The sequence below is a fragment of the Astatotilapia calliptera genome, chromosome 7 (genome assembly GCF_964374335.1).
Source record: "Astatotilapia calliptera chromosome 7, fAstCal68.1, whole genome shotgun sequence".
Lineage (NCBI taxonomy): Eukaryota > Metazoa > Chordata > Actinopteri > Cichliformes > Cichlidae > Astatotilapia > Astatotilapia calliptera.
Window position 1 is genome coordinate 43,715,678 of NC_137428.1, and position 14,470 is coordinate 43,730,147.

Consider the following 14,470-nt stretch of genomic DNA (forward strand, 5'->3'; position numbering starts at 1 on the left):
GCATGCCAAATTATTCTTGGGCAAAATTGAACCAGTGCTTGGGTGGGGTGTGAATGTATATGAATGTTATATGTTAGTGTGACCGAAAGCACTTAGGTGTAGAAAAAAAAGTCCTTGTATGAATGGGTGAATGAGGCACATTGTATATGGAACTCAAGTATCTTCTTATACACGGATTGAGAACTGGGAAGAAGAAATAATTATCACTGGATTGGTGATCCAGGGGTTAACAGCCAAACACAGCTGGATTATGTATTCACTACAAGCAGCCAGAATCTGTCCAGTTTGTGATGCTAAGAGCAGTCTTCCTGCAGAGGTTTTGTTTCAAGTCTTTGGCCAGCTAGTGACATCTATGAAGCACACAGATTTAATACACGGGGTTTGTTTCGTTCCGTTTTCCCCGCCTGTCTTCTGTGCCGCATTTCAGTCCAGTAGGTGGCGCATATGTTCCTTAAGATAGTTTACCAACCGCCAGTAAACCAGAAGAAGAAGAAGACAAACCGCCGAAGAAGAAGAAACAGAAGTCATTTTGTATTTTCGTTCGTTTAACATGTTTCAGGTGTTCAGTTTATTTATGCCCGTCACAGAGTTTTAAGGGTAACGTTTGTACTTTGCATCGTTAGCGAGGAGGAACTTATTAGCAGTGACAGCATGATGAACTATTCCGACTATGACTCTGATGGATATTCGTCGAATGAAGATGCAGACTATGTCCCATCAGGTGAGGACTGTAAACACTATGGTGAGGTTTCTGCCATTCAGTGAAGAAAAAGAAGAACCTTAAGTATCATTAACTGAGCTGCAAACGACAGGCAGAAACATGGTTACTGACACTGATGGTTATTGATGGCTCTCTTTCCCTGTGTTGAAATAAAGCATGTTAAAGCTGAGAAATTCTTCGAAAGCTACGAGTGCTTTTTTTGATTCGTTTCCATTCAACTGTTTTCACATCAAATCAAATTCAGATCCAGACGCAAACACTCACAAAATAATGCACACAGCCTGAGTAGCACGTGCAATAGTGCAATACAGTAGTTACAAAAAGCGCCTTACTCACCCTCTTTAGTACTTGTGACTTGGAGCCCTAAAACATGGAGTTGACATCGCCATGGCAGCTTAAAAAAAGCCTGGATTATTGTAGACTTTCTAGTAGAAAAACTCAGACTGCAGCTGTTAATCTGGAAGCTCAGTCAGGTGTGAGATTATACAGTCCAAACAGGCAGATGCAGTCCTGATATACCAAGATGAAGCCTGAGTTCTCTTGGTGATATGGTTCAAGTCATAATTTTCACTTAAAAAATAGTGCTAATCAGTCAAATCAGCTGTGTCAAAACATGCTGAGTTAACTCTCATTGTTAGCTTTAAATGCAGTTTCACATCCACATTGATTAAAAAGCCTGATGAAATGATGCCCTCTTAGTACAGTTAAGTTGATTTGATTATTCTTGATATTGATCTTGTTATGCATCATTTACACTGCTTCCTGTACTTTTTCACCTCAGATGATAACCTCAGCGAGGATGACATAAATGAGTGTGAGAAGGAGGACCCTCTTCATGAGGATGACAGTGTTCCCCATTCTGAGCCCATCAGCAAGAAAAAAAAGAAAAAGGACATCAGTGTGAGGTAAGAGGTTTCGACAGCACCGTTCAATGAGAGGACAGTGTTTCCAAATGGAGAAAATGTAGTTAAATCTGTTTGTGTTCTCTGATGGCGGGAACACTGGACCATTTTCATTCTTTGAAAGTAAAACTTTTTATGGCTTCATAAAATAGACTACAGTTGATGTCCAAAAAAAGTAAATGTCATCAGATCCTCATGATCTTGAGTTTTAGTCGCTGGTGTCACTTAAAACATTTACAGAAAGAGAAAGAAGAGATTACTGAAAGTAGACGACAAAGATGAAGATGTTGGTGGAGCTAAAGAGGCGGATAACCCACAAGAAGAAGTGAAAACACCCACTAAGGCAAAGGCTCAGGATGATGAGGCAAAACAGAAGAAAAAGTCAGATGAACTTTGGGCCAGTTTCTTATCTGACGTTGGATCCAGACCCAAAGAGTCTGCACCACAGTCGGGTACCGCACAGAAGGTAAATATCTTTGAAACTTCGATATTTCATTTTGCCAGGTTTTTAAATGTGTTCGAATTTAAAGCTTGGACGATTGCTTTGATTTGCATAAACCACCTTTGAGACATGAACACTTTTAGTCATCTTATGTCCAAAATATCTGTGTGTGGGGGTTTTCAAATTGAAGCTGAGCTGAACAGACTTTGATTCGATACCAATTTGCACCACAAGATGGTGTAGTAACTCAAGTTGGCACTAGTCTTGCCCAACAGCAAAGGAAGATGAAATCAGGGGAGAGACACTTGTGGGCTCTGTAGTTTGGGCACTGTGAGGCTGCTGTTTTGATCTGGTCTCTAACTGGGAAAACAACTTGCAAAATATCAAGTTGATTAAACTCACATTGGAGCATTGTTGTGTTGAACAGCATTGTTCTCTGTGTGTCTGTTTTCTATATACTTACTTTCTAGTATCGTTCTTTTGTTTTTGTCTTCAGGATGATTCCACAGTTTCCAAGACTGTTTCTACGGTGACTGAAACGAAGTCGTCAGGTCCTGCTAAAGTCACCATCACCAAAGTTTTTGACTTTGCAGGCGAGGAGGTTCGGTAAGCTTCTGTTTTAAAAGCATTTGCACACTAATCAGCAGGTGGACACACACCATCTGGTCTGATGGCAGTGTAGTAGGCGGATGTCTCAGTTGGTAAGAACAGGACCATTTTGTGAATGAGCGTCGGCTAAACTCTTATCATGTCCACACAGTCCAGAGATGTGCTTAGTTTCTGACACTAGTAAAACTTGAAAATACTGTTATTTAAATGAAGAAGTGTGGTACAAAGATTTTTTGTTTTTGTTTTTTTAAGCAGTGGTTATTTGTGAACAGTAGCATTCCAGCATTATGCCTTAATCTGGTTGTCATCATATTAATGCAACATTTCAAAGTGATAGGGAGCCCTGAGACCTGCATTGTGAAGCAGTATTTGTAGTTAGTAAGGTGACTTCAGTTTTGACCCCAGAGTTTTAAAGGCTATATTGCTATGGTAACAACACAGCACCCTATATCACAATATGCTCGAGATATTAAGGAGTTCTCTTGAAAATGATATTCCTAGAATACAGTTGGCCTCAACTGCAGACAATCGAAGGATTTCAAGTTTCTTTTCTTTAATGAATATGAAGAAAGTTGGCTTAGAAAACACAGTTTTGTTGGGCTGCATCATTGTGCTGTTGGATGTCTTTTCGTGATAGAGAGAGGAAGCTGCAGCTTGACCATAAATTATATGCTGACTGAGCCATGGAATAAATAAAAGCTGCTTTGGCTGGATTTTTTGATACTTTCATCTGTACACAGGCTCCAAATGCTTATAGTTCTTACAGTCTTTTTGGGGGGGGTTGTTAAGCTGCAAATATGAAACCCTCCTGCTGTTGGCCCTGTTTGCTCTATTCAGTTTTGACACAGACATCTTGTTTATGTGTCTCCAGTTGCTTAGAGGCATTATGGTCATGAAAGCGTGCCTCGGACTCATGGAAAGGTTAGTTTTGTGTTTGTGCGCTCTGGTGAAACTCAGCTACAGTGGTGTGTGACGTGATGGCAAAGTGTACTGTAGTCCTAAGTCTTTAAACGGGCAGTGGAAGACTTGATTTTTAATGACTTTCAATCAGAATCATGGATTTGAGAACATTTTCTGTTGTTATTCCGGCTTTCAGCCAACCACTGAGAATTTTCTAGCATCTGTGCTGCGCAAGTACTCATGGAACTTCTAACGTGCATCGTTTAACTCCCTGTCCATCTAGCACAGTATGGGCTGATGGCAGTATGCTTACATGCCTAAAATTTAAGCCCAGTTTGTGCACAAAGATTGGGGGAAGATCCTATATCATAAATTACTCACAGACTATTCATGAAGATTCCTTTAGCCTGCATTTATGTGACTGCATTGTTGAGTCTATATGTAATACCTGGTTTATCCAGCAGTTATTATGTTGAAGAACACGGTGCAAGTCTTTGCTCTACATGTTTCTCTTGTATGCATGAGTCTAATCTCACTGTATCACACACTACTTGCACGTTTAAGACCTGGAACTCCCTCTGTTTTTGTTGTTTAATGATGTTTAATGGAAAGGTGTGCTCCATAGGCTTGCTGGATACTGAAGCAGTTTTTATCTGTCTGCATGTTTTTTTTAATACAGTTTAACAGAATACACATTTGTCTCCATCTTTCAGGGTGAATAAAGAGGTTTCAGCTGACTCCAGGGAAGCAAAGAGTTATCTCAAGAGCCAGAGCATCAAAGAGGACGAGAAGAGCGACAAAGAGAAGATGTCATCACCCTGCTCTCCACCACTCCCTGGTTCCAGGTACACAAATACTACTCTAGGATTATTACTGCTGCAGGATTACTCTACCATTTCCATATCATTGGATATTTAGTACCAGTGCACGAGCGTGGTTGTTGCTTAAAAAATGCTGAAAAATCAAGATTGGTTTGAAGAAATAAATGCTAAAAATTTGTACTGTAAAACTGCACAGTCGGTGTGGATGGTTGCAATGAGAATAGGTGAGTCCGAAAAAATCTAGTGTGTAAAGGCCTTAAGGAGTGGAAAAGAAATTGTCAGTCCATCACGGGGAGTCCCCCAGCAGCCTGAGCCTATAAAGGAGGATTCTGTACCACCTGAATCCAGTCTTAAGTGCTCTGCTTTATCAAAAAGGAAAGTTTTAAGTCTAATCTTACAAGTAGAGAAGGGTGTCTGTCTCCTAAATCCAAAGTGGGAGCTGGTTTCACAGGAGTGGCGCCTGATGGCTGAACACTCTGTGTGCCATTCCACTTTTAAATATCCTAGGAACCACAGGTAAGCCCACAGTCTGAGAGCGAAGTTTTCTATTAGTATAATAAAAAACTGTTGTTTTTAAGAATTGTGATATAGCTAGATATTGTTTAGGTTTGGTGACTTTCCTCATATTATATACATTCTGGTCCTGTGTCACCTTTCGGCATCACATTCCTTGTTGCTGATCAGTTTTTATCCCTCAGCCACAAAAGGCTCATGGAGTATTATTGTCACCCGGCGGGCGACGTGGACGCCCAAGTTTGTGAAGGTGATAACTCGAGAACCAGGCAACGTAGGACTCTCAAATTGACACCATGGCTGCATCTTCTAAAAATCTTGGGCGAGCTTGAATCTCAGTGACCTTGAACTCAAGGTCAGAGGTCAAGTTATCTGAGAATCTTGTGAATGCGTTAACTCAAAAAGGAAGTCACCTAGGACTTTCAAATTGATAATACACGTGTGTCTGCTAAGATCCTGAGGAGTAACACTGGTGTTCGCCAGGATTTTTGACGTAGTCTTCACACTCCCGTGAGACTGGTTTGTCCCAGCGCACCCTTTGGGTGAGACAGGAGACCTTATACGTGCTGTCATCCCACCAACACTCTTCTGCGTAATCAGTCTACAGTGGGGCAAAAAAGTATTTAGTCAGCCACCGATTGTGCAAGTTCCCCCACTTAAAATGATGACAGAGGTCAGTAATTTGCACCAGAGGTGCACTTCAACTGTGAGAGACAGAATGTGAAAAAAAAATCCATGAATTCACATGGTAGGATTTGTAAAGAATTTATTCGTAAATCAGGGTGGAAAATAAGTATTTGGTCACCTCAAACAAGGAAAATCTCTGGCTCTCACAGACCTGTAACGTCTTCTGTAAGAAGCTTTTCTGTCCCCCACTCGTTACCTGTATGAATGGCACCTGTTTGAACTCATCATCTGTATAAAAGACACCTGTCCACAGTCTCAAACAGTCAGACTCCAAACTCCGCCATGGCCAAGACCAAAGAGCTTTCGAAGGACACCAGGAAAAGTATTGTAGACCTGCACCAGACTGGGAAGAGTGAATCTACAATAGGCAAGCAGCTTGGTGTGAAAAAATCAACTGTGGGAGCAATCATCAGAAAATGGAAGACATACAAGACCACTGATGATCTCCCTCGATCTGGGGCTCCACGCAAGATCTCATCCTGTGGGGTCAAAATGATCATGGGAACGGTGAGCAAAGATCCCAGAACCACACGGGGGGACCTGGTGAATGACCTGCAGAGAGCTGGGACCAAAGTAACAAAGGTCACCATCAGTAACACACTACAACGGCAGGGAATCAAATCCCGCAGTGCCAGACGTGTTCCGCTGCTGAAGCCAGTGCATGTCCAGGCCCGTCTGAAGTTTGCCAGAGAGCACATGGATGATACAGCAGAGGATTGGGAGAATGTCATGTGGTCAGATGAAACCAAAGTAGAACTTTTTGGTATAAACTCAACTCGTCGTGTTTGGAGGAAGAAGAATACTGAGTTGCATCCCAAGAACACCATACCTACTGTGAAGCATGGGGGTGGAAACATCATGCTATGGGGCTGTTTTTCTGCCAAGGGGACAGGACGACTGATCCGTGTTAAGGACAGAATGAATGGGGCCATGTATCGTGAGATTTTGAGCCAAAACCTCCTTCCATCAGTGAGAACTTTGAAGATGAAACGAGGCTGGGTCTTCCAACATGACAATGATCCAAAACACACCGCCCGGGCAACAAAGGAGTGGCTCCGTAAGAAGCATTTGAAAGTCCTGGAGTGGCCTAGCCAGTCTCCAGACCTCAACCCCATAGAAAATCTGTGGCGGGACTTGAAAGTCCGTGTTGCTCGGCGACAGCCCCAAAACATCACTGCTCTCGAGAAGATCTGCATGGAGGAATGGGCCAAAATACCAGCTACTGTGTGTGCAAACCTGGTAAAGACCTATAGTAAACGTTTGACCTCTGTTATTGCCAACAAAGGTTATGTTACAAAGTATTGAGTTGTATTTTTGTTATTGACCAAATACTTATTTTCCACCCTGATTTACGAATAAATTCTTTACAAATCCTACCATGTGGATTCATGGATTTTTTTTTTTTCACATTCTGTCTCTCACAGTTGAAGTGTACCTCTGGTGCAAATTACTGACCTCTGTCATCATTTTAGGTGGGGGAACTTGCACAATCGGTGGCTGACTAAATACTTTTTTGCCCCACTGTAGCTCTGGTCATATTTGCGTATCTGCAGATCATCATCATTATTTAAAAATCACTGAAGCTCCCAAGACCTCAAGCCTGTGCAGACTTGATCCAGTGAGAGCACAGACGGCTCCTGTGACCTGTATGCAACAGATTTTGTTGCATGTCAAACACACATCTGGAGTAGCACTAGTGCCAGCTGTGCTTCACCTCACCCCATTCAGATAACAGTGAAATCCAGCTACACTATCCCGCTGTATGCTCTGCAATGCATTTCTGCTTTTTTCCATTTGCAACTTCCAATACAATAGTATTTCCAATACTTTTTGTTGCCACGGTAATAAGTCAGCTAAGGATGTGCACATCTTCCACCCCAGACACAGGAAATCATCTTCCAGCTTACAGGAAGTATGGTGCTTTACAAGCCATTGCCTGTTTATCTCAGCTGTGTGTGTGTGTGTGTGTGTGTGTGTGTGTGTGTGTGTGTGTGTGTGTGTGTGTGTGTGTGTGTGTGTGTGTGTGTGTGTGTGTAAAAGGGAACACAACAGGAAAGACCCATTAGCACCACCCCATCATCAGTCCTTGTTGAGGTTGTGTAGTTATCATTTATTTGTAGATTCAGATGATAGTGTTGGTATGTGCTGTTATATAAGCTGGCAGTAATAAGTGTGTGTGTGTGTGAGAGAAGTCTGACCATAGAAGCTGTTGGTCCTTCATAAATTAATTTCTGCAGTATGCTGTCTGTGTTTACTTTTTAGTCATCCAGGTCATGGTAGTGGAGCTGGGAAAGAAAGAAGTCCAGTTGCCATGTTTCCAACCTCCTTAGACTATATGAGATACTGTACTACACTCAGGGGCCACTGCATTAACTGTACCTGTAACACAAATAACTAAAATGGGGGAGAAAGATGTTGCAAGTTACAGCTGGGCAATTACTCAAAAATGAATTCATTCTGTTAATAATTGCCCCAGTCTGTGTTTATGTACTGTCCTCATAAAACTATAAGAGTCTGTGTCCACGTTCAGCCTGTGATATAGAAGCATGGCGAGAAACTTGAAAACCAAGCTGACAGTAGGGCTGTTCGATATAACGATATATCTCAGATGACGATATAAAAACGTCTATCGTTTCATTTTACGCTATCGTTTGTTTTGTGGTGTCGCAAAATAAACTGTTTACAGCAATATTTTTTCATCATTTTGATGGTCACTGTAGTGGCTATATTAATTTCTTAAAGTTCTCTCTTTCTCTTATATTTAATTTAACCACACTACAGACGGACAAGCGCCTGTTTTTATGCGTTGTCATTAGCAACAACGATGGTAACACCATCGCATGTCCGCTTGTTTATTTTCCACATAAGCCTTTCACAATAAAGCTCAAGATCCTGTTGAGACTTTTCAAAATAAACTGAATTATGTGAATGAGTATGCAGGTGAGAAACAAAAGAGCCGTCAGGTGGTAAAAAATAAACCTTAGACTCAAACGTTAGAACAGGCTTTTCCTCGCAGCACGCCGTGTAATAAATACTCACAAAGGCTGTTACAACTTATGTCTAAAAATGTATCGTTTCATGCATCGGTTAAAACACTCGACTCCAGCTACACGATGCCCAGCTGGAAACACTTCATGCAAGTCGAGCTGCCCGAGATTCACAGAATTTACAGAACGTGTTACATTTTTGTGATTTATATCGTTATCGGACGATAGATGTCTTATATTGGGATATGAGATTTTGGAAACACTAGTCAGACTGCTGTTGGTGGTGTAATGGTTTTTATAATGGTCATTTTGCACCCTTTGCCTCTTAGTATCTAGTATCAACTGTGCATTATTCATCTACAGTATTGTTGCTGACCTATCACTGTCTGTCCCTTTAGTGTACCCAACACACTCTGTAACAAAGTTTAAATCATCTTAAACTAGTTTCTTAAACATGATGTTATCATGTCAATATGGACCAAAATCTCTGAACAATGTTTCCATCAGCTTTTTGAATCAAAATAGTTTTTCTTTTCTTTTCTTATCTTTTCTTTTTCAATGTTTTTATGTGTTTTTTTTCTGCAAGTTTGTTATGCAACCTTAATGACAGTTAAACTGACCTTGAATTTCAAATCTTAAGGGTGTGAATTTGGTGGGTCACCTAAAGGCTTCTCTTTCTGATTTCAGTACTAAGCGTCCAGCAGGCATGTCAAATGTCCTAAGTCGTATTGGGGGAAAGAAGCAGAAAATGAGTACATTGGAAAAGTCAAAAATGGACTGGGATGCTTTTAAATCTGAGGAGGGCATCACCGAGGAGCTGGCTATCCACAACAGAGGCAGAGAAGGGTAAGAGAGTTTCAGCATGTGTGAAGTAATGTTCACTGTGGTCCAGAGGGATGTTCATCAAAACTGGATGTTGTCATTATTTTACGTGACAAAATAATTTAGTAAGATTTGTATATATTTATTTATCATACTTGAACTGAACAAAAAGAAAAAAGGAAGTACGCCTGTCCTACAGACATATCATTAAGTAAAACAACCTTAATAACGTATTTAATATTTAATAACAGCTCATATTTCTTTAGACTCCTACTGATGTTATCAAACTCCTTCCAATAATTATTAACTGGCTACCACATGCTTTCAAGGTGGCTGTAGTTAAACCATTTCTTTAAGAAGTCTTTCCTCGGCCTCATCTTAGCTAACTATAGAGAAATTTCCAACCTTCCTCTTATTTTCAAATTCTTGAAAGACTAGCTATCAAATAGCTAACTGAGAATTTGCAGAGGAATGGTTTATTTGTGGAGGGAGAATCTGCTGGTTGCAGCAGATGACTTCCCCTCCCTGAGCCTGGTTCTGCTGCAGGTTTCTTCCCTTTAAAAAGGAGTTTTTTCTTTCCACATTCGCCAAGTACCTGCTCACAAGAGGTCATTTTAGGGCCTTCACCTTACAATATAACATTCCTTAAGGTGATTGTTGTGATTTGGCACTATATAAATAAAATGAAATTGAATATAATTGTTCTTACTTATCATATTGGTTGTGTATTACTTCTGTGCCAGTAAAAAAAAAGTGGAGATGTCTGCTTGTGCTCTAAATGGGTCGAGATCATGTACTTAATTTTATAGCATGGTAAATAAACATAAGTTATCAATCTTTTGCATGTTAACAGCAAAAACGCTTCAACTTTTAACAGTTGCACAAAGATAGCAGGCAGGCAAGTATCACTCCATTTTTTTACATTTTATTTATTTTTTGATCGCAAGGTGTGGAAGAAAGTAGGTATGAAAAGAAGTACCTGGTACCAGGTGCCATCACCTAATGAAAAACCCTAAAAACCGTGTTGAGCCAATCTGAGTAGGTCCTAGTGGAAAAGGTTGATAAGTGTTGTGAGGATCTCATTTCTGCTGTAACATTATAGCGTTGAGTTAGTCCCTAATGAGGCTGACCATAAACATTAATCTTGCATTTCTAAACAAAGCAGTCGGTTCATTTCAGCACTGACCAGCATTATACCAAGAGCAGTGCAAACTGGCATCTCAGCAATCAGTAGATCCAGTTGTGAGTGTGTGAATAGTCTGCCAACCAAAACAGTACAGTATGTTATACTGTATTTTTTTTTTTTACAGTTATTACAGTTTGTTTTTTAAAGATGAAATACCAGAGAGAGTTAAAAACAGATGCTCTGTTTACTGACATGAGGCATTTTCATTGTGTTCCACTGTCTTTGTAGAAATGTGAGTAATCTGGCTGCCTATAAAACAAGATGCATCCTCATCTCATCAGGCTGTGAACATGCAGAGTGAGGCAGCAGTGATGAGTCACAAGATGACTTTTACAGCTGCACACTTGTGCCAGTTGCACACTGTTCTACTAAACTCTGCCCCTTTCGTTCACAATGAATGAGCTCCCCTAGTAGCATATATGCATATATGTGCAATAGAGCCACCCTAAAACACGGGGGTGACACTGTGCTTCTTTAGTAAATGACAACAGCCTGCAGTACCTGGATTGATAAAAGTAGGTCTGATGTTTCTGTTCTTTTCTGTTTGTGTGTGCTTAGGTATGTGGAGCGGAAGAATTTCTTGGAGCGTGTCGACCACCGCCAGTTTGAATTGGAAAAGGCAGTACGACTGAGCAATATGAAGCAATGACACAGACTGACAACACACACTCGCACAGAGAACAATTTTTTTTTTCTTTCCTGCAGCTCTCTTTCTTTCTCTAATGAGACAGGTGCTGTTGTCCCTTTACAGTGAGCTCAAACTACTGTTCTCGCTCGAGTCTATTTCAGGCCCGGTATATTAATAGGCTCAGTTTGTATGGAGGAGGGTTGCTGCGTGTGCTTCCATCCTTGTGTAACCAATAACGAATCTCAGACCTTAACACTGCATCCCTCCTGCTTCCTCAAGTGGCTGATTTAAGACCTCAAGGACGGATTAAAAACCACACTGGTTTATTGTAATTTTTCTTTTCTTTTTTTTTTTTTTTTTTTTTTTTTGCATAATTTCTCTCTGTTATTGAACTTTCATACCCCTCAGGATCTGGGAACATTACACCATCTATAGTGTAAAACCTGACAGGCCAAGAAGCACAAGGACTCAGACGATCTGTCTGTCTTGTTAGGGTAGAGGCTGTAATTATGTATCTTTGTTGGTGCCGACCAAAACCACAAACACAATAATTTTGTTTTCAGTGAGCTCAAACCTGAGCCATGCAGTAGTGGTAATACTCACCATATTGATGACTCCAAAATAGCTGAATCATAATATGGTACGTTACAGCTGCTGTTTATTAAAAGAAAAAATGTTACTTCATCCATAAGACCGTTAAGTACCTCAGTCTGCTGGCTGATTCACAGATCAAAGTGTACTTCGTAGAATTTTAGTATTAGTAATAGTATTTTTTGTTTGTGATAAGCAAACGTATCCGTTAGGTTCAGTGGACAAATAGCTGCAACAGAAAGTGAGACTGATTGGACGTTTCTGTGTTTCCTGGTCCTCGTGTGTGTGTGTGTGTGTGTGTGTGTGTGTGTGTGTGTGTGTGTGTGTGTGTGTGTGTGTGTGTGTGTGTGTGTGTGTGGGGTTGTACCTCTGGTGTTTTATCAATTAAGGAAAACTGTTTGAACTGTCTTATTGCTTTCATCAATAGAATCAGGATAGTTTTGTGTTTAACATTATTCAGATTATCATGGAAACAAATCTGTATTTTGCAGAGTTTGAAGCTCATTATAAAAACCACTGTGTACAGTTAGCAGTTTGTAGTGTTACTGATTTACAAAAAAAGGCCTTATTATTAACACTGCAGACATATGACATTTAAATGTTCAAGAAAAAAATAGTTTGCACATCACATGTAATGATTCTGCACATATAGATGAACAGAGTGAGTCTTTTCAGTAGAGATGCACTGATCGATTGGCTGGTTTTCAGCTGATTGGCGGTGACCGTGAATGTGCGAGTTCTGCCTTTCCAAAAGTGTAGCTACTGCATTCAACAACAACAAGTGCAGTTCTCCCACCCACAGCAGTGCACACACTCAAATCAAAATAAACAAGTCATTTGATTTCATGCCAGTATTTTTTAATGATCCAAAATGTAGTAATGATTAAATAACATGTGGTTGTCAGTGTAGCATCTGAAGTTTTCTTATTTTCACAGCTCTGCCAATCTGTGTATTAACATTTTCAAAGTCTTCTCTCACTATTTAAATAGATTCAGCTGAACTGCAGGTTGTGGCAGCTGAAAGTAAAACTATTGCTCTGCTGAAGCTTCTGATGATGACCTCTGAAAGATGCTAACAGTGTAGCTAACAGCAGTAACCAGAAAGTGCAGGTCTTAAAGAAACTGCAAGTGGGATTACTGCAGCATAGTTACAGCTGTGGTAACCGGGCCACTGCGTCATGGAAGAAGATGAGACTGAACCAACATTGCTGCAGTCATCTTGAAATACCACTAGCAAGCACTGCTAGATTTAAAGAAAAAACTATGTTTATGTTTCTTCAGAAACACTTAAATCCATGTAAATTTAGAGAACAAGAACTCTTATTAAGGATTGGTGCTGATATTAGCAGTGTGTAAGGACAAACACAAACAGCTGGGTGAAACACATTCATGTTAAAGCTTGGTCCAAAACATTTGTAGCTGACCTTTGAACTTCTGGCATTCTCCACAGCAGCTTCCCACATCACTTACTTAAAATACACGTTGACCTCGGGGTCAGTGACTGTGAACCCCACATCAAGCGCTGCACATTGCTTTGTGAACTTGCTCCCTGAGACACTGATAGACAAGTGTTGAGCATTGCAAATTTTGTGGAAGGTGGTTGGTTTGCCTCAAGATGAAAGCGTCTGAGCTGTGATTTTGGTTATTTGTAGTTGCTGTGAGTCACTGGAAATTAGCATACGGCGCAGCATGTTTACACACTCCAGACAAGAAGTAAGATGTTTCAAGTTTAAGCCCTTGGGGACTGAGGCAACCGCTTGCAGTTTCTGTTGAAGAGTGGGAGGTGACTGTCCATCCATTCATCCTTCCTTCTTTCGCTTATCCGGGGTCGGGTTGCAGGGGGAGTAGCCCAAACGGAGAAGCCCAGACCTCCCTCACCCCGGCCACCTCCTCCAGCTTGTCCGGGGGAACACCAAGGCGGTCCCAGGCCAGCCAACAGATATCTCTCCAGCGTGTCCATGGGTCTGCCCTGGGGCCTCCTCCCAGTGGGACATGCCCACAACACCTGGCATCCTTGTCAGATGCCCGAACCACCTCAACTGGCTGGTCAGTCACCTCCTTTCACTGCTCCTTCACATCGAAAGGAGGTTCACTGACCTATTAACTAAAATCAAAAAATCCAAACTATGGAAACTTATTGAACTTGATGTTGGTACTTAACGAAAGCAGAGGTGGGTGGCAACATGTAGGTATACCAATAATACAAGCTTTATAGAAGTGCACAGGATTTTGAGGAGTTTGGATTTTTTTTCGGGTATAAGAACAAAAACAGCTATAGCTGGTCACATGACATTCTGAAGTCAAAAGTTAAAGATTGCTTGAATTTGAAAGTTAAAAAAAAACTAAACATCCATAGAAATCAACTGAAACAACACAGCAGACAAAGCATTTTATTTCATTCATAGGCATGCTCCCAATTTGGCTTTGATTCTGAATTTTATCTGTAAGCCCAAAGACTAGTGGCATTTCTCCCATAGCCACCGTTCATTAGAAGAAAATCATAAAATAGTCTAAGTCAGCAACTTTTGGCACAAGCATTATGTGCAATAAAAATATATTTTATCTTTTCTCTTCTGCATATCCAGTTAAGTGGCTTATCCCAGCTGCCATAGGGCAGGTGGGGGACACACCGTGGCCAGGTTGCCAGCCTGTCACAGGGCT

The 14,470-nt window shown here is 40.9% G+C and overlaps 1 protein-coding gene across 1 annotated transcript; it reads left to right on the top strand.

Moving 5' to 3' along the window:
• The first annotated feature begins 480 nt into the window (after window positions 1–480).
• Window positions 481–12,718, top strand: cfdp1 (craniofacial development protein 1). Its single transcript, XM_026174810.2, has 7 exons — window positions 481–721; window positions 1,503–1,626; window positions 1,864–2,089; window positions 2,562–2,671; window positions 4,288–4,419; window positions 9,270–9,428; window positions 11,149–12,718. The coding sequence occupies exons 1-7, from the start codon at window positions 652–654 to the stop codon at window positions 11,237–11,239; spliced, it is 912 nt and encodes a 303-aa protein (XP_026030595.1). The 5' UTR covers window positions 481–651; the 3' UTR covers window positions 11,240–12,718.
• Window positions 12,719–14,470: the final 1,752 nt, after the last annotated feature.